We start from the raw sequence: 27,121 nt of genomic DNA, 5'->3' as shown, positions 1-27,121 counted from the left end.
GAGTTTTCACACCGCCTTCTTAGATAGGAAAAGAAGCAAGGATTCAAATCAGGCACACAAGCAGTTAATGGGATTATCCAGACACAGATCTCAGCAGGACCCAGCAGGCCATGAACACATCATATCATGCAGAGAACCCCTCTCCCACCACAGGGTTAACACGTGCCAGGCTGTTAGAGTCCAGCAACAGCCTCTCCAATTTTAGGAACTAAATCAAACACGTATCGAAATGCTGCTCTCCATACCGGTACCTGCTCATCTTTTTCCTCAGCCTGGCGAACAGTTTAGTTTTCTTTCTGTTGAGGATGGCACGCAAATCATTTCAGTTACAGGATGGCACAGTAAAACCAGGAAGCTTCCATGTACCCATTTATGTGGTGCCACAAAACTTGTTGTAATTAAGATGACAGGATCTCTTCTCTCTCTCACACACACACACAGAGACACACATACACACTTCATTCCTAGAAAGCTAAGGCCTGGTTTGGAGAAGGTAGGAGAAGGGATTTTACACCTGTGAAAGACCTATATACGTGTAAGTAAACTAGAATTTTCCCTGCACTTTGGAACATGGGGCCATGGAGCACATGGAGAAGAAGAAAAAGGAAACTGTAGAGACCACCAGAGTCCCATAAAAGTCCTTTTTTCACAGCTGCTCACTCTCTGCTGTGAATATTGCTGCAAAAGAAACAAGTTCCCCATTCTCCTTTTCTTATGTGATCTGCACAGTCTTATACATGGAACTTAATCATCAGCTTTCCTACCATCTATTTTTCCAGTCTGTCCAATCACACTAGGATAACGCTACAGAGCTCCTAGATCTTCTAGGCATCTGAGCTCTAAATGTTCAAACTCTTTCAGAAACAAATCCCAAACCCATGCCTGAGGTTCCCAGAAATACACCAGCTGCTCTGTGCTACTGTGCTACACTGCCAGCATCAGATTTATCAACCACAGTAGTATTTCTGAGTATTTCTGTAAGGTCTCACACGAATGTCATAATGATGTGTACAGATAATTGCCTCTCTTCTCACACCTCCTCATTCATTTCCTGCCATTGTATCAATCTCCAATCCCCTTCCCAGTAGAAAAGGGTTAGGGAAGCATCTGCTCCTACTGCAGACCACAATAAGCTATTTCCTCCCACACACTCTCACTCCAGCCTTGTGCCACAGTGAGAGGCCAGATGTGCAGCAGAGACAGAAGTGCCTCACAGCATTTCCTGGTCACTGCAAAACATATTTACTACCTTGGCAAACCTTTACTATATCCTCGTACAACACTCTGCTCCACTGTTCTCAGGAGGAAGAGAGAAGAGAGTTGCTCTGCAGCAGGTCTGGCACCTCAGCCAAGATGCAGCAAGATGAAGTAGCAGCACTCAGATTGCTCCCCACACAGGGACCCCTGTGCGTGCTCTGTTTTTTTGTTTTTGGGGCCATGTGGTCTCATAGTCAGACAAAGAGCACAAACTGCAGCTGAGACACCCATTACAGTCCCAGATGAAGCCAGCAGTTTGTGGGGGCAGGAATCATGAGGACAGGTAATTTGTTCACTGAAAGCTCTTTCAGGCCAGAAACTTCATGCCACAACAGCAATGAACATCTCTGGGCCAGACTGTCATTGCAATTAGCCTGCAATTAGTTTGTCAAGGAAGAAAGAAAGGAGGAGGAAGGAGCTGGACAAAGCAATGGCTATAGCCTTTATCTGTCCTTTTACCTCATCCCCTCCAAGGACTCTGGAGGATGTTACTAACAGAGACATCATGGCCCACGGCAGCAAGAGGATGGGCACCACAGCCTCCACACAAGGTTTCAATCTGGTTGAGTTGGGGTGATCAACAGACACCCCATGCTAACTTGGGAAGAAGACATCATTTTCACAAGTAGCACTCCTACTAGCATCTCCGAAATCTGGTGTCAGCAATCCAAAATTCAGGGGCCAAATTCAACTCAAACTTCCTCTTTCTTTAGAGCTGGCAAACACCGCAGTCACTGGAGGAAGAAGGCACACAAGTCATCTATGCATGACTGCAACAGAAGGTTAAACTGGGAGGAGCGACAAGGGAGCACAGAGGTCTCAACAGCTGATCTACCCCTTCTGAATCAATGCACTCAGACCACAGCTTGCTCTTACTTCATGCTGACTTCACCTCCTCCCATCAATACACCAGTTGAGAACTTGGGCTGTGCTCCTGCTAGCCCAGCACATGGGATTAGCAGCAGCTGGAAGCCAAAGCCCAACAGTATTTCATCACTCACACACTTGGATGAGAGCCAGTCAGCCTAATCCAGAGCCCAACCTTTCCCTCCCTTCTCAGTGCTAGAGAATGTGCAGACTTGCACTTAACCATACAGGATAGGACCCAGCTGAGGAAAGAAAACTGAAGGCCCAGAGGACACTCGCTCCTTGCATACATGCAGAATGAAAGTGCCCTGAGGTCAGGAGGCCTCATATTAGTGAGGCTGCAACTCCTTCCTCCACACACAGAAAAGGAAATCCACTTCAGCTCGGTTCATAGGACAGGCATAAGGCTCTGGCAAAACGGTGATTCCAAGTTTGGAGGACCAAAAAGGAAGCTGAGGAACTAAATGGGCTCTTGGTGCTCAAGCTGTAGGTACATGGCAGAAGCTTTTGAGGGAAAGAACAGGACAGGTGCTGGGCAACTGAACCCAGAAGGAAGGGCAGCTCAGTAGCACATGTCACTGCATGGAATTAAGACTTTAAAAAAGCAGAGCTGAGAATCAGTTGCCTACATATCAGCACCTAGTGAAAGTTTAGGAATCCAGATGCTAACCTAGAAAGGTAAGAGGTATTGTACTGTGCCACCCAGCGCTAAGGGCAATCGTGGACATGTTCTAGGAAGTCTCAGGAGGGCACTTGCAGGTAGTGAAATTACTTCCAATTGACAACATGGAGGTTTCAACACCCCTGGGTACAGACATCCCTGTCCATCCTTCCCTGCTGAGGGAAAGACACTACCCACAGTTACTGACCTGGGCTGTGCTTTGACAGGGAAGGCATTGCCTGAGTACTGCTTGTCTAGACCCAGCAGGACATCATGAAGATTTTGGTTCAACTGCAAAATACAAAAACAAAAGAAAGAAAAAGAATGAGAAAAGAGCACGAGTGCCAGAAGAGAGTCTGGGCTGGCCTGCACAGACTGACCAAACACAGGCTTGTGCCCAGATATGCACACATATTCAGCTATCCCAAGAGGGAACAGCCCTAAATCTGTTTCCACTTCTCTGCGGGGTATGAAAGGCTATTGAACTGTTGAAGAGATGCTGATTCCTCATAGGAATGCTCTGTCTTCCTTGCAGATCATCCTCTTAGCTTCTCTATCACCTGGCCCTAGCGGTGTGCTGCCAGGTGCCAGTGCAGAAGCAGGATGAATGTTTATCTAAGGGTCTATGTGCTAGAACTGAAGCTTCACTGTGGATTTGTAGCCAAAAGCTGTTCCTCAGACCCGCTTATCAAAGCTTGGGATATGGCCATCTCAGCTGTGGAGACAAAGGCAACTGAACTTCCAGTCAACAAGCTTTAACTTCATAGTCTGCCTGGGCCACCTAGGTTTGAGCAGGACCTAGATATCTTTGCAGAAATTAGGGGTTAAACGCTCCCTGGCACCAAAGGCTGCAAGAGTCACTTCAGACACTCCTACTCTGAAACAGCCAATCCATAAATGAGACACCAGATTTATCACTGGTAGGAGGAGGGATCCCATGCAATCAGTGTTGGAGGCATTTTGCAGGCAACACCAGCAGTTAATTGGATGCTGTAGCAGTAAAAGGAAACAGAAGTTTATTATGGAACAAAGCAAAAGCCTTGCTCTCATACAAAACTCCTCAAGAAAGAAAAATCCGGACTTCATATAAGAAGAGAATTCCTGTCTAACAAACATCTTTCCTATGTTTTGTTGGATGTAAGTTAACAGTAAGAAACTGATAATTATAAGAATCCTCCCTATTCTTAACATTAGTTCATCTCCCGGTGGAGAAGAGCAGGCTATTAATTGGAAAAGACCCCATAAAATGTCATCGGGGCTCAAAATTGATTCATTACACCAAGTCAGAAGGCCCCTGACTGTTGGGAATTGAAGGACTATAATGTTTCCTGTTGCTTAGCAGCTGCCTCGTTGTCAGGATGACACCGGGGAGTGGAGGGAATATAAGGGTTTTCCAGCTGGGCTCTCAGTCCCTCCTCAAGATTAATGCAACATTTACAGAGAGAGGGCGTGCAACTCCTAAAAGCAGCATACAGACTTAAGGAATTCAGGAGACTTCTCTAGCTTTTAACTGAAAGAACAAGAACATATTTGTAAATTATATTGGCAATGGAGGACTTTCTCACAGACTGGTCCTGAGGTCTCCTCTGGGTACTGGCACAGAGCACCAGGATCCAGCTTGCCACCACCAGCTTACAACACTGCTTACCACTGTGATTCCTAACTCAGGACAAATTGGTAGCCGATATAAGGGCCAGGCTAAGTACACAAATGCCTTCTTTTGGGTGACAGGGCAGGAAAGAAACCAAAGCAGAGAGGTACTGCAGGGAAGTGCCTTCCTGAGGGTCTGGAGTGAGGCAGGTCTCAGTCTTCACCCAACTTGCAAACTGGCAGATTTCCTGCTGTTTTCAACCCCACAGCTAGACTGGATGAGGGTATGCAGCAACCTGCTGCCAGGCAGCAGAGGAGAAGGAAAACAGATACCATGCTGAGTGTGCCCAGGTTATAGGTTACAGATCCACAATGGAGACGAAGTAAAAAAGGTAGCAAGAGATAGGTCTGAGGATGGCTTCCCTCTCCTCTGTGGATCTGCAAACAAGCACTGTCAAGTGACATGCACTTCCCACTGCTGAATGGCCCTGCAGTGTCTTCCCTGTGCTCCATCCCTTTGAATTACTATGTCAGACAGTTTTGTCCAAAGAAAAAAACTAAGGATTTATATTTTTCTCTGACTCAGGGCTGTTTTTTCCGGACAGTTTTTGGTTGGGTTTTTTTGTTTTGTTTTGGGGTTTTTTTTTGGTGGTGGTGGTGGTTGTATTTTACTAGCAGTGAAGACAGGATAAGTAGGATAAGCTGTTAGTTGCCTTACCTTGCTCATTTCTTTATGGAAGTTCTCCTCTAGGCCTGCTATACTCTGGAATGTGTTGACATAGAAACCAACACGACTGCCAAATGAAAAACAAGACAGAAGAACTTAATGGACACAATGCTCTCCCCACACTCTTCAATTCTGCCCCTTCTGCTACATTCCACCCACCACTCCCATTCAAATTGAACTCTGTCAGGTCTTGGTACATGTGGGAAGAGAGGGGTGGCAGGAGAGTGTGAAGGGAGTAATGGAACAAAGGCTAGGTGCAGGGCAAACATGTCCAAGGGGAGAAGGAGACTAGGAACGGGATCTCAATTTGTGCTGGTTAAAGGGAGAGGGGGAAAAAATGTGCTAGTATAGGAAGATGGAAAAAGGACGGAGGCTGTGATGCAGACAGAGCATTGGGAGAGCTGGGGGAATTAGCAGGATGACAGACATTAATTCCCTCTGAAGTCCCTAAGCAACAAGGGAAGCAAAAAAGCATGAACTGTTTGCTTCAGAGGCAAAAAGAGTACGAAAGCACAGGATAGACACAGAAAGCAATAGGGAAGCAGAAGCATCAGCTGGGTAGCAGGAGCCTGTGAACTTCCTGCGGCACCTTAAAATCTCAGCAGCTGTCTGTCACCCACTTGCTTCTAGCCAGCCTGCCAGCTACCAACAGAGAGTGCTCTACCAGCACTCAGCTGAAGGAACAACAGCCGGAGGGAGATGTCACCAAGGCCAGCAGCATCGTGGTTCTGCACATGGAAACATTCAGATGCCTGTATCCCTCCCAGCTCCTTCCTCAGTCAGGCCTGCAGGCTGCTTTGAGGAAGGATACCTACCCTGGGCTGGACAGAAAAGGGAGTGATGCATTTCACTTTCCCACCCTGCTGCCACCCACTCTCCAGCCCCCACAGACCAGCACTGCGAACCCAGACATGATCACTGCATTCAAAACTAAGAAACTGGGACACTCCTAGGAATATTTTGACTGGTTTCCACTGTGTCCTCCCCATAAATCAGTATCTGCTGCCCTACAGTTCATCCTTCAAGCTAAATATCAGTCTTCTTCTTTTCACCTCCCTTTTCATCACCACAGCCACTGGTATGGCAAATTCATGGCCTCTCAAGCCTCCAGTAAAGTTGGGCAGAGTTTATAGGGTAAAAGGATTAAGTGGATAAGGAGAGAAACACAGTTTCTCTCTGTGGTAAAATTGTATTTTTCAGGAAAATCATGAAGCAAAGGCCAGAAAGCCCAGGGTGAATCTGTTTGGTAGGAAAATCCTAGGACAGACTGAGATGATCCAGAAAAGAAGAGCACGCACCCAGTCCAGACCAAGAGCTTGGCTATTTGCTTCCTTCCAACCAGGCCTTGGGAAAACTTCCAGCACTCACCTATTCCATAGTGAAGGCAGTTCCTCCTGCAGGTCAACATTCATCTCTTCAAAAACCTTCTGAGCCTTTACTAACTCTTCTTCAGCCTTAATAACAGAGAAGGGAGATTGTCAGCTCCAGCACAGACAAGTACCCTGCAGGGCAGGGACAACTGTGACTCTTTTGACTTCTTTGGGAGACCAGGCAAAATTCTGGCATGAGGTAATCCGCATCCCAAGTGAGTCTCCCAGGAACCAGGGCTGCATCATAGGTGACCTGATGCCCCTTCATTGTGAATGTGTTACTCTCAGGCTTTCTCTCAATGGATTTCCCCATTTGTATACTCAGAAAGTAATCCAAACAACAACTAATGTGTTTTAAGTTCGATAAATTTCCCTGGCTTCAAAAACTGAATGGAGTTGGTCAGGCAGTTCAGCCTCCAGCTTGGACATAGATGAAGGTCATAGGGGCCCCTGTCCCTTGCCAGGTCTCAGAAAGAATTGAAATCCATCCCAAAAGGCATTAGAGAAGAATCCTCCCTCGTGTGGACTCTTTATGCTCAGCAAAGCCCCGTCTCTTCTGAGGAAGGGAGGAGATCTGCACCCTTGGCTGATACAGCTCTCCCACAAAGCTGACTGGAGAAGCAAGGAAGAGTATGCAAAGCATGAGTTGTGCCAGCAGGAGGCCAGGCTGCAGGGCTTGAACAGCACGTTTCAGTGGTCTCACATAAGCGCAATCCCTGACTGGCTGTCAGCCACCAACACCAAAAGCAGTATGAGTTGTACAGGACCTCTTTCTCCCAGCTGAGAGTCTAAATTTGACCTGTTCATTGGACCTAGACACTGACAGATCCCAACACTGATGGATGAATTCTGTCAGGTTTCAGACAAAAAGGATGATCCTGGTTTGTTGCTGACAGCAGACACCAGCAACAAGCACATTCCCCTTCCAACATTTGTCTCAGGTAATCTCTTCCTCTTTTCAGTGCCCTGACTTAAAGTTTTCTAAATAAAACGCTTTTATTCTGTAACGTACAACAGCACAGCATTCTCCCATAACCCTGTGCAGTGGGTTACAAGGATGGAAAAATCTCTGCACGAGCAACTTGACAACACATCATATCAGGAAGGTCAGCATAAGTGCCTATACAAGCGACAACAGCAGGAATGTCACAACACCACAGGCCTCTGCAAAGAGCTCACAAATCACAGGAACTGGATCTCCCTATGAGCCTGCAGTCAGATTCCTACCCTTTCTAGAAATCAAGTTTTATCTTCTTTGTGCCAGCTTAATTAAATAAATTCAGCTTACTGCTCCTTAGTGACGCGTATACACAACAATAGGATTGATGGGCAAAAGGACTTAAAAATATTTTGCAGTTCAGAATCCTGTTCCTCACAGAATTGTGTAGGTTCTTACATTCTCTTGTTTCTCTCCTAACTTATAAGCAAGACACAGAAGCTCCTGCTTTCCATCTAGCTCCAGCTGTAAGAGGGTTGTTCATTGCTGCCCGAGGCAAGGCTAAGGCTTTGTACTCAACAGAGGAGAAAGTTTCCCCAGCAAAAAGACACAACTAGTAAGTATTCAAAAGTTAAGTAAACTTTGTGAGGAACAGACAAGGGGAGAAGGGGTCATGATGCTTCCACCCAGAAACCCCTGTTTCGCTGCTACACTCACTGAAAAACTTAACATTTCAAGAGTTTGCACAAAACCACCAAAAAACCTTTTAAACAGAGACACTGTTTATGCTGAATCAGAGACAACGATCATAAAGACTCATTCTGCCTTAAAATACCTCTATGAATGAATATTTCTAATGTAACCATTTCAAAGGGAGAAAAAAAACCCCAGTCCATCCCTTTGGCTTTATCTTATTCTAATTTCCAAACTATAATGGAACCAGAATCAACCCAGGAGATGTAGTAGCTGGAAGATGAGGCATCATTGAATGCCGTTAGTTTTATGGATATGGTGAATAGTAATAACATTCCTTCCCTCTCTCGTTTACCCATTTATAAGGTCAAAGAACCTTGAAATCAACGCATGAATATTGTGACATCCCGAGGCAAAGGCAAAATCAGCAACAGGCAACGTTCACTCTAGAGTAGTTGTAGGAATCAGGGATCCATCCAGTGCCTGTGGCTCAGCTACTGGTCTCATTCCCAAATCTATCATTGAATTAATTCTTCAGTCCTTTGTTAGCCCATGGATTTTCTCACCAGTGGGATTTACTTTGCTTAGAAGCAGGAATTCTGGCACTTGACAGCCCTCACTGCTTCCAGCTAGAGCCAGAGATCAACCTGGTCACAAGGCCTGCTAGAGGACAAGCCAGCTCATGCAGTAAGGTGGGGAAAGGCAGACACCGGTTTCAGAGCAGAGCCCACGGCTACCATAGCCGTGCACTTTGTGTTTCAGCTGCCACCCCTGCCAACCTGATGGAAAACTGAGGCCAGAAGGAGATAATATCCAGGTCCACAAAGCATAATCTCAGAAAATCTTTCTCTCCTCTCCCTGCCTGAAAGGGGGAAGGTTTGAGCAGAAGCTGGACAACACAAATGCTTTCCTGACCTTCCACCTAACCAAGGCTCAGAGTGCCAAGCACCACCAGTTGAGCTGCAATGGAGGGCAGGGGAAGAATTATTCCACACTGTTTCTCCTATTACCATGCATCTCAGCTCTCATGAGTATCTGGCTAAGTCCAGCCTGGTGCTTTCAGACAATCTGGTGACCATTTCTCTTCAAAGACTATGCTGTGAACTGTGGTAATCAAGTACTCCTAAGTAAATAGTTTAGATATCCCTGAGGCAGGATTAAGGAGGAGAGCTGGGAGCCTCCCCCCAGCCAGACTCAGCTCTCAGCAGGGCAGCACCGCCCAGGACTCAACTTACTGACTTTCTCCTATAGACAGAGATATTTTTCTGTTATCATTGCAGCACCAAGGATGTTGCTTTTTAGATTCAGCATGTCAATGGAGCTTAGTCAAAAGGCAAGAATTTGCTGTTCTAAGCCATTTTCCCCTTTGTTTCAAAAAGCACAGTCACTATAATTTGTAACTGGGAGCATGAAATAGCAACTCCCCCAGAAGACTTCACAAAAAAAACCCACTGTTGTTTTTGTTAGTATCTGCTAAAGGCCTACAGAGCCAGAGGTATGCACACTGGAGGGAGGGACTTTGCTTTTCAGTAGAAATAACAGATCTCACTGACCCCATTTTTGCATGGAGGTTGTAAAATTATCAGGCAAGAAGAGACAGCAACACAGCAGCTGGTAAAAGGAAAGACTTTTTTTTTTTTTCTAAGGCTTAACATTCTGAAGCTTCTCAATAAATGGAGCATCACCAGCCCTCCCAGTTTTATCAAGAGCTTAATGAGATTTAGGGCTGTCATTAACACCTTCAGTCTTGAAGTCACACAAATGTAAAAACTGCCTGCTCCTGTCAGGGAAGGCAAGCTGGAAAACTTACAGGTTCAGAATACAAGCTAACCTTCTTTATTGAGGGGGTTTTTTGTTAGCTTCCAAACAAAATAAAAATTAAAGAGAAAAAGGAAAAAAAACCACCTGAATACTCAGACGAGTAGAAACAAAAAATTAAGGTGGGCAATAGTATTACTTAGGTCAAGAATGAAAGGGGAAAAAACTTCAAGGAGGACTTAAATTGATTTGAAAATATCTGTGGTCACTGAAAATATTAATGCTGCGCATTAGGACATTAACACCCCCACACCACAGTGGGTGGAAAGATTACACGGTCCCTTGCAAATGCTGTAGGACAAAGTCACGTACAATGAAATTTTCTAATGACTCCATACCCTCTCTAAGATCAGAGTGCGTGGATGAGGGGGCACTTGAAGGTACTGGGCAACCTGCGGTTAGTGGCATTACTCCCAGTGACTCCAGCCAGTCTGAGAAGACAAAAAATACCCAAGAGCTGTTTTATTTATATATTTATTTGTGGTTTGAGAAACTTCCCATACCTGCTTTCTAGTACTCCTGAAATAAGCCACCAGTCAAACAGACCAATCAAGAACCACAACTGTGCAGACAGTTCCCAGCTGGGCTAGTAGAGGCATAGGAAAAGCCCCTGGCAGCTTGCCATCTGTCCTTCTCCCTTCAATCAAGAATAAATACATATTTCCTCCCTTTGCTCTACATCTTAAGCAGAGTCGCTAAAGGCTGTTCTTTCTCCAGGCTTTACTGATGTGATTATCTAGTTTTTTCCCTGATCTGTAGTCACAGACTGACTGTGAAAAACCCAGGTGCTTCTTAAAGTGAGAGCAATTCAGTGTTTCTAAACTGCAGTTCATTCATTGACAAGGAATGTGAAGACATGGGAGCATTCAAATGAGAACAGATGAGCTCACCAGGAACTTGTGAGCAGGTAACTGGCACTCTCCCAGTCTGGGTAATGATTTACTATCCCTTGCTCATTGAAAGCCTCTTCTCACTGACTTCTGTCAACTCCCTCTTATCCCTGAAGGTGTTCCAAGGGAAACACTGAGGGAGATTTCATCAGAAAGTCACACTTCTATGCAAGTAGGATTGAAATTTTATTCCCTGCAGTTCCTCTGAGCTGCTCTCATGTCCCTCAAGACACTATAACTTAAATTCTGACAGATGATGCAACCATGACCTCAACCTGGAACTGTTCAAATACATCACACAGGGTGCAACCTGCCTGGTCTGGGCCCACCTCTTCTCCTACACAGATTGAAACCCTGGATCCAGAAATGGCTCTTTTAAACCACAAGAGCCAGGACAGTGCCCATTTGGGAAACTTGGACTTTACCACAGGAGGATGTTGCAACCTAACTCAGCAGCCACAGAAACTGTAATTTTTTTTTTCTAGTTTTACTGAAAAACATGAACGCATAAGTCAATTTTCCAGTGTTTCCTCCTTTCTTTTTTTTTTTTTTTTTTTTGAAACAGCAACAATAAAAATTGGCAGCTTCTCTTAGAGGAAAAATAAAGCAATAATTGGAAGAAGTGTACTCCATCACCCTCTGTCTCAGCATTATTCCATAGCCTTTCCTCCTCCACATTTCATTTTAGGAGGAGAAAACAGCAGTTCAGTACTAACACACCTGACTAGAAATCAATTAGGCAGGTACAAATTCATTCACTGGTCAGCAACTTCCATGTATTCCATGCAGCTTAGGAGCATCAAGGACACGTAACACAGGAGACTAGAGTGAACGTTGCCTGGAGATTACTTGCATGGTACAATCTAGAGCCCAAAATAGCGCATGCAGGGTTAGAGCCAGGTAGATCAGCAGTCACCTGATTTCGGAGCAGATTAGTTTGTGCAACGAGGTGAGCTTGTAGCTTCCCTTGACACCACTGAGGCGCAGCTTTCTCAAGCAGCGAAACAGGCTGGGGGGAGGGAGCATGTTTGAGTGAAAAAAGAAAAAAAATAAACAGAGAACAAGAGAGACACAAACATATATCTTTTAGGATAAAAAAAAAATTAAAATCACAACAGAGAAGTGTATTTAGAGGCTGGGCCAAACCAGTATCACCAAAGCGAGAGAAAAAAAGCAAACATCCTGGGACCGATCAGTTATGAATCCTTTGAAGCATGCCAAGTTTAGCAGTAATTAATGCTCCCGTGTGGGCTGGATACTGCAGACCAGCCAGGCAGCTGTAAGAGCAACAAATACAATTGTTAGTGACCTAGCACACCGACAACCCTACTCCACGGCATGGCTGTGAAGTTGGAGCTCCTTAAAGAGAGGTCAGGATTAATTAACCATCATTATTATTTGCATGCAACAGCTGAAAGTCCACAGTGCTTTATTTTAATGGCAGGATGTAAGTTAAGCAATAAGAGGCAGGGGTCCTGGGTGGGAAAAGAACATCCACATATTAGAAAAGAGAGACCATATAGTGCCAAAGAGTATTCGTATTGCTGTTTCTGATACTATACCATTGAACCTCAATCAAGTTAGTTCCCACTTGTATGCTGTGTCTCTTTCCTAGGGGCCTGTCATCATATTCCAAAGTAACTTACAGTGAAAAAACTCTACTTTAAAGGTAACACAAGCAAAACTGCACGCACAGGAACAGAGGTGAATTACCTATACCAGCCAAGTGCACACTGAGCCCTGGCTGTTGCCCACAGCCCCACAGAGCTGCATGACTGCAAATGTCAGACCACAGGCGGGATTGTGAAAACTGCCCACTTGGGAAGACCATACATACATAACTTTCTGTGACTTAGTGCTCCCATCTTTGCAGGATTAGGACAGTGCAACGTGTCACATATTATCCTGTGCATAAGCTTATGGCCTAGAGTGCAGATAGCGGAAAGATCTGATCCAGTGCACATTTTGGCTCACAAGAAGAATCCAATCCAGTACTAAGAGACTCTTGCACAGGATGAATTAGGAACAGAGCACCAACTCAATCTCAAGGACTTCACTCTTCAAACTGCACTTTCTTTCATACTTGTTATATCATCTTAGATGAGTTTTGGGGCTACAGCGAGTGCAGCAATGATGAAGGCAGCCAGCCTCTGGTGCAGAGCACCAGGTACAAACCCGAGCAATTCCTACAAAACCCATTTCCGCTGCAGCAAAGATCACACAGGCATGCACCAATAAAAATAACACACCCCACAGAAAGTCTGCTCTTACCCACAAACACAGTGAATTACTGCTTTGAACTGAAGGCACAACCAGCTGAGCCTCATGCCTTGCATACAGAACCAAGACGTGCTTTGCCACACAAATGATACGAAGACACTTGGGCCATCAATCTCTCTCCCCTTTTGTCTGTCAAGGTTAGTCACAGTACATGCACTGGGTGTGTAGATGACCGAAGAATTTCAGCTTAACAATAAAAGTATTGTGGCCATTAAATGCACATCTTTCACTTTGGGGAGAGATGCATCCTAATTTCCTCCATGCAGGAAAAACATCAGCACCTCTCACATAAGCCCACATTCCCTCTACCAGAAATAACCCTAACCAAAGGATGACAACTCTTGTCAGCCTGTAAAAGACAAATCTTTCCTGCACTGCTCCTACCCTGAAGAGTCCCAATGAGCCATGGCCCACACTGAAGAGAATTAAAGATGTCACTCCAGCACTGGACTATTCCATTGTGTCAAAAATTGTCCTGTGGAGTGAAGCACCTTGGTTCACATATCTTGGGGTACAGGAATAATCCACAGCTCATTTTCTGGGCAGTACTCAAACCATGTGCCTACTCTAAAACAAAGTTAGCACTACCATTTTTTTTCAGCTGCATTAAAAAAATGTAAACTTTATTTTTTTTATTAAAATAAATTTCATTAAAAATAAAATCCTTCACTCAAGTGTTGGGCATGCTCTGCAGTCAACCCTGGATCAAGCTATTCACAGGAATGAAAGAAATGTGACAGCCATATTTATTATCCAGTAATTGTGACCAATAGACAACAGAACACATTCATCAAGTGTGCACAGATTGCACTTCCATCGACAAACTTGTAATTCACTCCTAAGGGTCTCTGTCCTAGGATATCAGAGGACTTCACAAACACAATCCACCTCAAGCAACACTCAAACACTACTCTAAGATGGAAAGAGTCCCAAGAAGCAGGTAAACTGGAAAAATTTTCAGGGGCATTGCAAGGTTTTGTTTCTCCAAGAGACACACAGGCTTTTGAGTCAGAGGTTACTGGTCCTGTAGCATGGGAGTAAGCACATGCATTTAGTCACCAAGAGATGCAGACTGATGATGGTGGGTCTGAACCAAGCCAGCAGAGGCTATCCTGTCTTCTAAAACTAAACAAACAAGAAGGAAATGCCTAGCAAAACCTGACCAGTTCGCAACACCGCAATGGTCTTACAGGTCCTTCCCAAAGTAATTGATTCGACGAAAACACAGTGAAGAGGTACAGGTGCCCTTAAAAGCTGCTCAGTAGGCAAATGCAAAATGATAGGATGGCTGCAGATGCTCCTATTTGCTTTACCTTTGCGATTTTGGTTTCATCTTTCTTCTTTGCAGTTTGCAGGGCTTCAAAGTGGTGTCTGGCACTGTCATAATCCACCAGCTTCCTTCCTCGCTTCGCTATACGAGACTAAAAAAGAAAGAGAAAAGATTCATGCCAATCTTCTCTAGCAGCCAAAACTGCAAAACCTCTCAGGAAAACAATCCTCCTCTCCACTCAACTCCCAGAGCACCCCATGCTGTGCCCACACAAGGACACTCACTGGATCCTCCATAAGGGCTGCCCAGAGAAGTGGCCATGGCAGCCACCTGTGATAACCACCACTCTAGAGGGAGCTCCTCAGGAGGCAAGTAGACAAAGCCAGGGAAGGTAAAGGGATCCAACCAACAGGCCCCACCTCTGGCTGACAATAATGTTTTCAGAACTGTAGCTCCACTGCTTCCTAAGCCCCATTGCTTCATCATTTCCAGGGCTTCCTGGAGGATGCAGCCAGTCTCTAACTAGTTCACTAGTTTGTGTGGAAGTTTACAAGTTTAAGTTCAGCAAAAGAAGGCATTTCCATTGTGAGCACAGGATAGACAGGCAGACCTTTGGCCTGAGCCTCCCTTACCCTTCATCATCTGAGGTGCCTCAAGCTCTCTTCCCCAGCAGAGATGCACTATTTTGAGGCTCTGGCCCACTGGGCTGCCCTGTTTTAGGAATTAGCCTCAGACCCTTGCCTCCCACACTGTTTGCAAACACCCCAAACTATCTGGGTTGGAGTACAGGTCTTGCCAGCCTGACCCTAACCCCCAGCAGCTCAGAGAGCCTGGACAAGCGTCCGTGATCCGCAGTCTAGAGACAGGCTGGAGAATAGAGTGAAAAGGCATGGCAAAGTGCCAGGAAGGCTTCTAATTAACCACATCATCCAAGGACAAAGAAAGTGCAGAATGAGGAATCAGCATTGGGATTTACTTGCAAAAGCAGAATCCCCTCTCTACTGCGCTTGGCAGGGAGGTAGGATTTCATCTCCCCAGGCTCCCGTAGATAAGCTGCAAAACTGCACTCGGGCTGATCTCTCTGCCAGACCAGCTGGGACCAGTTTGCACGTCTCCCACACATGCTCCTATGAAATTCCAGCAAACGCCAGTGCAGCTCTGAGTGAGTCACAACGGATCTGCAGGATCTCAGCCACACGCACACCCAAACTGATTTCTAAATGTCCAGCTAAATCCAAGAGGAATCACGAAGAAGCTGAGCCAACCCACAGCTGAGGTCACTATAAGACACCTCCCAGACATCATGTTGCCAGCCAGGAGATAGGGTATTGCAGGGGACTTCCAGCAGAATGAAAATCTCTGAGATGCTAGTTAATGTATCTTGCAAACACACCAGATAAAACACATGGCCGGATTTGGAATTTGAGGTATGATTTTTCCCCCACGTCAGACTGGTAGAGATAGCTGGAGTTTTCCCCACCTCTGACAAAGCAAACAGCCACATCCAGGTTTTCCTGCTACCCCACCAGGGAGTTTGATTCAACGTCACTCATCTCTCAAACAAGGTCACTCCTCCCTGATTTCTAACACCCACCCTCATATTTCCAGTAGAGTACATGGAAATGCTGCAAAGTATGAATACAGTGTGTGTGAGCCCTCCTGGAGTAATCACTGTCCCCACCATTGCCTGAAGGCAGTGATAGGATTTATCCCAGTCCTGGAAGGCTACAGGAATTCCTTGTATGGCTCTAGGACAACTGAAAGTACCCACCACTAACTGCATGTAATAGCTGAACTCCAACAGAGTTTACTACCTTGCAACAAATACATCTTAATTTGAGCCTCCTTAAAGAAAATTTAAAAAGAGAGAAAAAAAGAAAAACAAAGCCAAACCACACCCTCCTTTACTGATATTTCATTTTAAACCTAGTAGGATACCAGTTTCAGTGCAAGACAGAAAATCGCCAGCTCCACAGCTATTCAGAACTTGGGTTATAGTACATCTTTTCTGGGCTCACTGCAGAGACCTATACTCTTATTGCACATTCTGCAAAATCAACCAAAAACTCACTCAGAAATATTAAAGATTATGCAAGAGTCCTACTCCAAGAAGTACAGTGTCTTGTAAAAAAAGAATAAAGTACATTTTGCAATCCCTTTTGCCAATTTAGAGAAAATAGATAGGCTTTGTTGGGTGAACAACCAACATTGGACAAATTATTTCCTTTAATATAAAAAAATCCCTTACTAAAGGAATACTGTGTTTTCACATTCCTGCTGTGGATCCCTTTACAAGTCCAAAAAATTCAAGGGAATTTTTTCAAGCCCTCAAGTGAAGACAAATTCAGAATTAAGTTAGAATTTAACATAAATTAATGCATGCATGATCTAACCCATCACACATTTTGAAATAATAAAAAACAGGCCTTCCACAACTAAAATAAAATCATCTTCTCTCCAAAAATCATCTTTTGTTATCACAGTAATGTCAGAATTCCAGGAAAAGCAGAAAATTTTACTTTGTGGAAAACAAAAACCAGAAAACTATTACAACAACAACAAAAAGTAATTCAAATATTCTGTAAACTACATAAGACTGGGGGTTTTTTTGCTGCCAACCTCAAGAACTTTAATTCCTTCTGTGAAGCCAAACTACACATCCATATAAGTGTAGCAACCTTCAAAACCTGCATTTCTAGGAGTTTCTAACAGTTGAAGAAAACATACTTGATATGAACACTTCTCACTGCTCTGGGGTAAGGAACATGATGCATCCAGCTGAATGACCAATAAAAACAAACTGACCTTTTTAAATTCATACCACTGGAAGTCTATTTGAAAGAAATAGCCAACTCTTGTGAAATATGTCCATATCTTATTGTAAGAACCAGCATAAAACCAAGTTCTCACTTGTTTTAGGAAGAGAAGCAGAGGTGAGTAGGGCTCTCTTTAAAACATTACTCGAATTGTGCATAAAGTTGCTTTTATGCAACAATATAAAATTTTCTTTTTCTAGAGCATCATCTGAAGATGGAGAAAGAATATCAGTAATAAACACCTTAGTGGCCCATTCAGAAGTCACAAAGTATCCATGGAAATTCCGTACCTAACACCTTGAGTTTTGGTGGAACTTGGGTGGTCCTAGATCTTGTGCTCCTTTTAAAATCCCACTGTAAAACCTCAGCAGGACCGCATCAGATTTAAGAAATGATGAAGAAACTCAACATGAGGAAAATGACACTATGAGGTGGCCCAGTGCAAAGACAATGAGGGCGGTAAAATGTGATTTAGACCAAAACAGTGCCAAAGTCTGAGCCTACAGCAAGCCCAAATTAAACCCTCCTGCTTAAGAAGCAGCACATAAGGCTCTGCAGTGCTAACTGAGGCACATGGCATCACCCTACATGGAGTGATCAGCTCTACAGCCTGCAGTGGGTGGAAAGCAGCAGAAAGCCTCTTCACCCTTCCCCACTTCAGACTTCCAGGGGCATAAAAGGATGGAAAAATGAAGCAAAACCAAGGAGACCCAGGAGAAAAGGACACTGCTGTTCAGGGCTCATTTTACAAGCCTGTGACCTGCCCCTCTTTGACACAGCACAATCCTCCTGAAGCAGCAAATATTGACAAAAGTTTTAGGAGACATGTGTTGGGAAAGGGTTGTTTTCACTGGAAAGTATCCAAGCTGATACTTCCATATGGTGATATCATTATTAGTGCTTCCATATGGTGAAGACATTTCCTGCACAACCCTCAAAACGAATGGAGAGATAACTGTGGGGGAAGGGAAGATCACAGGACTTAATTCAAATCCAGGTCCTTGGATACTATCTACCCCAAAAAGATACCCAGCGCTCCCCTTTCCCTGAAAAAAAGCTGTTTATACACACAGCAGGACTTCAAGGACTCACAGAAATCTGCCTTCCACACCAGCCTCTACTTGTAAAGTACATTTGCCACTGACTTCTTCCTCAATGTTTTTGTCCTTACAAGGAAGTTAAAAGACAGAAGGACTAAAAAGAGAGACTGAGAACTTCTGAGCTATTGCTGACACTGCCCCCCTGCATTCTGATGCAATAAGGAGTTTTATGGGTCCTCCTGTTTCACGCTTATGTTTTCTCTTCAGCATCTTGCCCCTGGACTCTTCACTCTCATTTTAAGCCGAAAAGTAGAACAAAACATTTTCACAGAACCCAGAGCTGCAAGCATCTTGGCTGCTCTAATAGAAGACCTTGGAGCAGTGTAGCACACACATCCTCCTAAAGAAGATGGGGATGTAAGAGACTGATCTTTCGAGGGTTTATCTGCTGTTACTCTCTAGATGAAAAGGTTTAAAAAGAATCTTACTTTAATATCTGGAAATTGGCCAAGGTACGTATCCATGGTCAGAAGTGCTTGATCCACCAGCTTCTGATGGAAATCTGTCCATAGGAGATCATTGTTCTGAAAAACAAAAGTAGTGAGTTAACGATTAAGAACACAAGGCTCCACATTTCTATCTTTTTCTCTGTGACTGCTATAGTCAACAATCTCAGTCCCCCAGAGCTCTTAAGAAATAACAATTTCTTTGAAAAACTAAGGAGCAGAGAAGTTAGGTGAAAACAGAGATCTTGGCAGAAATGTAAAAAGCCTGATGCTGTTAATTCAGGTGACCTCTCCAAGAACAGTACCTCTGAAAACCTGTCTTTCCCCCTGCAGTGTTAGATCAAGTACAATGGAAGGGAAGATGAATGTCAGGCTGGCTTTACCTCCTTCTCCCTGCAGCCACAAAGATGGGAGACCTGACACCTCGAGACAACATTTTCTGCTTTTCATTACAAAGCAGCTTTCTGGAGGATCATGAACAATAACAGCAGTCTTCAGCTCTCACACCACCTGCATCCACAGCCCAACAGAGTTCTCAGCTAAGACTTGTACCTGAACTGTGCACACTTTATCCTTGACCTGCTCAGGCACAGTAATTTCCAGTCAACACTTTGAATTAGGTGAAAATCACTCCTCTCTCCTGTTTTTCCACTTCAGCAGTGGGTTTTGGCTAAAACATTCAGGAAAAATTAGCACTTTATGGTTTTTATTTGGCAGGAATAACACTTCCCTTTCACCTATCTTTCCACAACAGGAATATAAACAAGGCATTAAAGGGGGAGGTGGAGGGTTGGAAATATTCCTGCAGACTCAAAGAGTAGCTACACTGAGTTCTCAGGACTCCTGCTCCCTTTGACCTCTCTGGCTCAAATTTTCTAAAGGTCAGTCTCCCAGGAGGCACCACAGCAGCTCAGCATGGCCAACAGAGAATGTGAAGCCAAACCAGCTGAAACACCACTCCATTTTTTACTGCAACAGCACTTCCTAATGCAAAGTTTCCATGCTAATGCAAGAATTGACCTGGAAATGTTTTGTTTGATTTATCTGCTTTGAAGTCATTATTTCCTGTGCAAGATGCAGATGTTATTTCAGGTGAGACTTTCTGCAGGGGAAAGAAGATTCTTTCCTTCCCCTTTCTCCTGCTCTCCTGGCTATTCCTTCACCACTGCTCCAATGTCACAGGCAGCTGCAAATAAGCCCAATCCTGCAGCTTCATGGCAAATGGATCCACAGAGCTGTACTGTCACAGCTGCTGCTCAGCAGAACAGCTGAGCAAGATAGCAGAGAGTGCCTGCCTCCAGCTGGACCCACCACATGCACATGCCAAGGGAGATCCAAGCTTTCAAAAGTCAGGCTGTGATCTAAGCTCCACAGAAAACACCTGGGCAAGTTGGAAGAGCATCCCCTCACCAAGGGATGAGGAGAAGAACAGCAGGTTGGGGTGACACATGGCTCAGCCAAACAAGGCAGCAACTGAAATAAGGCAGCTGATGGTACTGCCATGAGTGAGAGGTTGTTGCAGCTACACAATGGCTGCTCTGACCACGCTTTGGCCACAGATTTATCTTCTCCTTTCTCTTGCAGAGAGAATAAGCAATATATCCAGTTAACTCTATTGACTCTTTTGGCATCCTCTGTCCCTGTTTAGCCACTTTTGGCAGAACAAACAGCTTGTGGGCATATGCATACCACTCTGTGTAGCATAACAGCATCTGGGGACAGTGTCCAACACAGACAAAAATACAGGCCATATCCTTTCAGCCGTCCTTTCTTCCCAATGCCGAGTTTGTCCCCAATTCTTCTACAAAGTCATATGCCTGAAGAAATGTGGTGCACAGACATAGCTTTCAAAACTCATGTCTGCTGACAGAGCAAGTTTGGACATCCCCACATCCTCGACGAAGTCTTACCTCTGCTATTTTATTAGTGTCATCTCTTCCAGGCCAATCTGGCTCATAAACTTCCTGCAAACACTCTGTTAGCTTCTTGGAGGCCTCGTGCATAGCTAGGAAAGAAGAGGGAACTGTTCAGAAAAAGAAGAAAAGTATATGTTCCTCACAGTTTAACTCTCACCCTGAGGAATGGAGACACAGGAGACTTACTAAGTGTCTGACCCTTGATAACAGAGATAGAAGGTAACCAGAGGGAGAAAGGAATGAAGGATGCAGTTGTATCAAACCCTTTGTGCTCATCCTCCCCTAGCAGAACATAAAGTCTATCAACTAAGACAGCACCACATTTGGCATCAAAGCACAACCCCATTCCCTCCCAGCTGGTCCTGAAGGATTCAGAAAGATCCATCCCCAGACAAGGCTGACCTTTCCTACAACTCACACCTGAGGAACACCAGGAAGGGGATGGCTGCAGAAACCTCACTGTGTAGGTAAGCACTAGAGGGGAAACAATCCTCTGCTTATGCAGACCTTACCTTTCACGGAGGCCAAGTAAGTTCGAAGGTCCTTCTGCAGCCTCGTGCCTTCAGACTGTGAACGTAAGGAGAAGACCATCAGTTATTCTCTCACATAAAGACAGTGTAAGAAAGAGAAAGAGTCAAGTATTTCTAATTAAAGAAAACTGATCTTGCAGATGGGCTACACCCCAGTCCTATGATCACATGAAACACAAATGTTAACAGGAAGACCACACAGCCCTCTGACTTGGCAAGCCCACAACCAGAGGCTTGTAGACATGTTTGGCCAGCAATACCACCAAGGTACTGAGTATCCTGATGTGGGCAAATCTATTCTTTCCAGCAGAGCCAGCTTTAGTGTCTTGGTTTCATACAGACAACTAGAAAGGGTCCTGAGGGTAACAATTAGTTTATATGCCAAGGGCTAGTGGGTCCATGCAACAAAAGGAACTGAAGGGAGTCTATAGAATACAGAAGACAGATGCAATTGATTTAATTTGTAATGGTTTTGAAGCAGTTTAGCTCACTACTTTTTCCTGCCACACTGAAAAACAAAACCCCTGTGCAAAGTGGTTACAAGGGACCTGTGACCTGCCCAAACATCACGTCTGAATTGTTCTGTGCAGCAGGACTTGCAAATATAGAGTCAATCATCTTTAGCTTTACTGCAGAGGTGGCCTGCCAGCAGCAGATCTCACGTACTAGAAAACAAAGGATTAAAGCCAGAAAATAGGCTGAGTTTTAACAGTTTGAGCCTTCAGATGACAGAGTTGAGTGTTGCACAAGAACTCAGATTAGAAAGGGTCACAGAAACTTTTACAGCAAATTGATTCAGGCATGCACAGACACATGAAGTCCTTATACAACTGCTGTCTTGCACTAGGATTAAACATAGTCAGTCACATCCCCTCTACCTTGCCATATGTCATCAACAGTGGTGCAAAGAAGAGAGGGAAATACCCCCTGACTCAAACAGTGACATTATACACAGAAATTAAGAGAAAAGCAAGGTTTGAGAAGTTGACTAACACCACCACAGAGCATGTCAGCAAGGGAAGGAGTAAACACTGAAGACACTTGTGCAGGCAACCTATGGACTATGCAAGAAGTACAGAAAAGAGTTTGAGAGACACAGATCTTTGTTATAAAAGGGTTTCTCTTAAGCTGTGTGATCTCACTGGATCCTCACTATCCCCCAAAATTATCTGTAAAAACAAGAATGCAGGAAAGCAACCCCCCCACCTCAGAGCCTGCTGTCTTTTCCTCCTCCTCAGTTCGTGTCCTATTTGGAGGGCCCCCAGTATAATGAATTTTGACAGCTGAAGACAACTCCAGAGATGGGGAGCTCACAGGACATCTCCAACAGCTGCCTCAGAGCTACTGTCTCCAAGAGCAGATGTTTCTCATCAGCACTCCCCACCACTCAGGCACCTCTTGTCTCAACTGAGCTCATGCTGTGATCCTTTGTGCTCTCAGTGCAGCTGCACTCCCTAAGCAGAGGCTAAATCTGCCCAGCTGTTGAAGTGGCAGTGATAGCACAGCTTTGTGTCTCTCATCCATCTGCTTCCAACAGCATGGCCCAATTTGTTTTCCATGCCTCGAAAGTTCTGGACAAGTTCACAATTGTTCTTTTTCTCCTGCCACCAACAAAAGAAATGAGGGATGAGAAAGAGCTGGCCAGTTTTACAAATGAAAGTCTCCTAATCTGGAGAGGCAGTGGGAACTGACACAAAGGGGGTACAAGAGGAGAGGAATTATGACCACATCTGCTGCAAAAGTCCTAGAAGCTCTTAAAACACAGAGCAAATAAATGTTGAGCTGTTTGCTGACTTAAGGTGAATGTGGAAAACTGGGCACATCAAGACTTTCCCAATAATGCAATCAGAAACCACCAAGAGGTGCCAGGGTAATCAAAGAGCACACACACAGAGGGCCATCAGGGAGGCCAAGCTGAACAGCAGCAGTTTAATCAAGCTGTAACACGTTTGCTTGTTCCCAATGCAGGAAGCAGGAAAGTCCTGAGGAAAGCAGTGCTGTCTGCCTAGAATTGGTTCATGCTAGAAATCACAGACTGGAACTGGCAAGATATGTCAGAACACAAGAAAAAATGCCACAGAAGAAAATATGCAAAGTCTCTCCCATGGATACATTATCATCCTGTAGCTGTATAATTTTTAAGAATGACTAAATTTGAACACGCAACTTTGAGGTTATCAGAAACTAATCAGCAGGGAAGATCCTCTGCAGAACTTGCCTACTACACACTCAGGCACTGTGATGCCTAAATCTGTAACATTCAAAATTACAGCATCTGAAAACGGAAGCCACGTCTAAATATGTGTCCATACTTGCCCGAGTCTTTCCACAGCAGCAAATGACACAAGCCAAACTCAGAACTCTTCCAGTCTCGATACCCAGTTCCAAAGCCACAGGGACAGCAGTATCCTCTGAATGGAAAACCAGCATCACATTTAAATTTGAAATTCTGATTTTTAGATAGATTATCTGAAAAATCTACAGGTCAGGGTGTGAAAACTGGAGCATGCAATTGCAGCAATGCACAACTAGCCTTGTGTGTGCTCCAGGCATCCTCAACACCACTTGTCTTGCCACAACGTACAGTCAGCCAGCATGCGATGCTGCATTCTGCAACTGCAGTGATCTTTGTCAGTCATCTCTTGCTGATGCTTAAAGTCAGAGTTACAGTTGATCTCTGTGGCTGTGGGGTTACCTAAGCCTCTTAAAGGTACTAAGCCTGCTAGCTGAGAGTGAGCAGACTTTACAGCCTGGGAGATCTGCAAGCAGAAGGATTTCCAAAGAGAGACCCATATTCAGAGTTTTGCCCTGAATACTGTTTTCCCAGCTCCCCTGGGCACCTGTGGTTCCTGTCCAGTTCACTCTTTGGCATTTCCATTGATTTATTTCTTGTCCACCAGTAAAGTATCTTCCTCTCTACAAAGACTTTTAAAAAATTATTTTAAGCATTAATGCTTTCCCACAAAACTTTGGGGAAACTTTAGAACCATGCTTTTCTCCATGTATGCATAAACCATAGAATCACTAAGGCTAGGAAAGACCTCCATGATCATCAAGTCCAAACTTGGACTGAATACCACCACGCTCACTAAACTAGTGCCATGTCTACTTGTTTTCTGAACACTTCCAGGCATTGCTTCTCTGGGAAGCCTGTTGCAATGCTTTCTCCAAAATACCTCTTGCAATGCAGTTAGACACTGAACAGAAACTTTCAACACTCGAGTGCACATTTGAGAGATGCTTCTTAAACTGAAAGGTAAAGAAGTTGGGAAAATAGTCAAACTGGAATCAGAAAAATTAATCCACTTCCCAGTTATCAAAGAGTTTAAGAGTGTGCAGAGGGAAGTTACAGAGGTATGGCTCAATCTGAAGATGTTCAAACACATAAGTGTCATCTTCTTTGAGCAGATATTGCCATACTTGCAATCACAATGTAATTCAACCCTATCAGCCTATAACACAACCAGGTATAATATGAATGTACAAAAAGATGGATGTCTTAAAATAGAAGAGCTATGCTTTGATGGCTGGAAGACCTCTTTCTCTCTCCAAGGACTTAATGAGCCACCTGTTACTTAAAGCTCTATGAAAGAAAAACACAAATGTGGTTTGGTATCTTTTTGTGCTTTCTTGTTTTGTTGGGGGTGTTGTTATTTGCAATGCCTCTACCAAGCCCTGGTAGATGATTTTCTGTATATGATTTCTATATGATTTTCTGTAGAGCTGTTTCGTGGTAGTAGATAGGTTGCCTAAAACTCTCTCCCTTCAACCTTCACAAGAAATTATTTCATCGTAATATTCTTAGCCTGCATGCCCTTTACATAATTTCTCTGGTTTTGCAGTTCCAATAGGAAGGATTTTTAACAGCATCAGGAGATACCTGAGAAGGGCAGGAGGTGATGTCTTGTTCCAGTTTACAACAATGTAGGGCTGGAAGAGTAGACTGTAATTACAGGGAGGGGAGTGAGGGGAAGCATTGAAACAACAGCTCCAGATGAGCAAACTTTAGAACTGTTAAGATACAAAACATGAACAACTGGTGTGAAGCTCCACCCCAGAGTAGCAGACAATCTGTTAAGCTTGTTTTGCCACATAGGGCTGAAATGGAAACTGCTGGGCAAGAAATGTCCTTATCTGGAAAGAAAACCTCTCTCTAAGCTACTGGCTGTAATGGGAACCTACACCACTATAGTAAAGATTCAGTGCACACTGCATGCCCTGCAGGCTCTGTGACAAACACAGTGTAGTATAGGCAGAGACAGATGCAGCCTATGCCAGCAGCAGCTTGCCTCTTGTGTGTTTGGTGTGAAACACTGTAAACCAACCCAGAACTTCCACACCAGTGACAGCTCATGAAGGGTATCAAAACCCAGCTGCTCCATCGTGCAGAAACACACCACAGTGCAAGGTGTAAGGGCTGCCTCCAGCCTCACACTCTTTGTCTCTCCAGTGAGTATTTCAGTGCAGGGTAAGAGAAGCTAAAGCCTGGCATGCCTTGGGCAAGGGCTGTGTTGCACCTTTACAATAGGCCTCTTGCTCCCAGATCTGTGAGAATAATATCCAGGGTAGATCCCTGTGCTGGTGCCTGAACACAGGTGACACTGGGAAAGGGAAGGAAGGGGGGAGCCTTCAAATGGACTTCTGGCGTGGTTAATTACAAAAGATAATCTACCGTGAGGGATTAATATGAGAGGCTGCTCTGCTGCTTGTCAAGCCTTCAAGAGATGTGGGCAAGCCCTGCAGCTGCATGGTTATGTCCAGATCATTTAGCACAAAACAAATCCATCTGTCTGAGTGGTACTCTTCTATGAACCTGATGGACAGAGAGCGGGCAACTGCAATGCTCTCCCTTATGTCCTCTGAATTACTATTTAAGAGAACCACAAGATGTCTTGGTTAAAAGTGCATATGTGATTTTTAGACCTGCACTCCATTCATTGACAGCCCACACAAGGAACATGTGTCAAAGTGTCCCAAAACAGTCATTAGAGCCAGAGGAGCCTCTAATCAACCAGTGAACACAGCCACTGCCTGGTCACATCCCAGCCAATTCCACAGAAGAGCAGAGATGTTCTGTCACCAGCCTGCAGCAAAAGACCAGCTTTCCTCCAGACTTACATTTCCCACTGGAACAGACTTTAATGAAAGGCCATAGAAATCTCATGGATAACTTATACTACACACACTTCTCATACACATAAAAGTAAAAACAGGTGTATATCTATGCACACATAGCTGAATTTTTTCCCTAATCTGCTTAGCACGATAACTTCTCCACCTTGCATATCCTAACAATCCAGCTAACTCACATTTATGGATTGCCCTGTAAAAAAAAGCATTGTTTACATTTATTTTAGTAATAAGAAAACTGAGGGCCAAAGCAAAACTAACAGATCCCAACAGCAAATGCAGAGCAGCCTTCAGCTTTTTTGATAAATTATTTGGGGAATTTGGTTCATCGTCTGCCCCTGCACGATGGGAAAAGAAATTCAGATGTAAGGGGTACAAGAGAGTGCTCCTTTAATAGGCTTCTCAGTGCACCACTGGAACTCATGGCTTTGGAAACTGAAAAACCATCCCAGGCAGTCACATCTCAAAGTTTAGATTTGAAGGTTTTGGTATTTCTCCTTTTAAAAGGTTATTTCCTTATTGCTGATACTTAAAAATGATAAAAGAAAAAGTCACACCTGGTAATCTCATGTTGTCAGAAAGAAGCCAAAATATATTCCACTGTGTACAAGAGAATATCATTGCTGGACACACTACAGACATGTTGCATGAACTCCTGGAGCAACAGCTACTATTGCTGCCAAGAGAACGAGCATTAGTCTCCAGGAATCTGCAGTCAGCTCTGGTTAGACATAAGTTAAAGTCAGACTGAAGGATTTTCATGATATTCAGCTGTGGTAAATCTCTTCTCAGCTGGTTTTGTGACACATAACCACATCTGTTG

At 44.3% G+C, this 27,121-nt stretch overlaps 1 protein-coding gene across 15 annotated transcripts in view; it reads right to left on the bottom strand.

The window, feature by feature from the left end:
* Positions 1-27,121, bottom strand: part of BIN1 (bridging integrator 1) — a 97,322-nt gene that overhangs the window by 28,389 nt on the left and 41,812 nt on the right. For 5 of the 15 annotated variants that reach the window (XM_027879928.1, XM_027879971.1, XM_027880014.1 and 2 more), the window contains exons 3-9: positions 21,151-21,205; positions 20,633-20,727; positions 18,705-18,800; positions 14,404-14,511; positions 6,471-6,556; positions 5,094-5,169; positions 2,994-3,076 (exon numbers count right to left, since the gene is read on the bottom strand). In XM_027879928.1, coding sequence (XP_027735729.1) covers positions 2,994-3,076; positions 5,094-5,169; positions 6,471-6,556; positions 14,404-14,511; positions 18,705-18,800; positions 20,633-20,727; positions 21,151-21,205 — 599 coding nt within the window. Of the gene's footprint in view, positions 1-245; positions 297-2,993; positions 3,077-5,093; positions 5,170-6,470; positions 6,557-11,726; positions 11,820-14,403; positions 14,512-18,704; positions 18,801-20,632; positions 20,728-21,150; positions 21,206-27,121 lie in introns of all 15 variants that reach the window. The other 10 variants (XM_027879908.1, XM_027880006.1, XM_027879938.1 and 7 more) reach the window with 4 other exon arrangements.

Source organism: Empidonax traillii, unplaced genomic scaffold (genome assembly GCF_003031625.1).
Source record: "Empidonax traillii isolate 1590-97213 ecotype Southwest subspecies unplaced genomic scaffold, ASM303162v1 scaffold5:size3517227, whole genome shotgun sequence".
In the NCBI taxonomy this organism is placed as follows: domain Eukaryota; kingdom Metazoa; phylum Chordata; class Aves; order Passeriformes; family Tyrannidae; genus Empidonax; species Empidonax traillii.
Note: the sequence above shows the minus strand (reverse complement) of the source record. Positions and strands in the feature narration are given on the sequence as shown.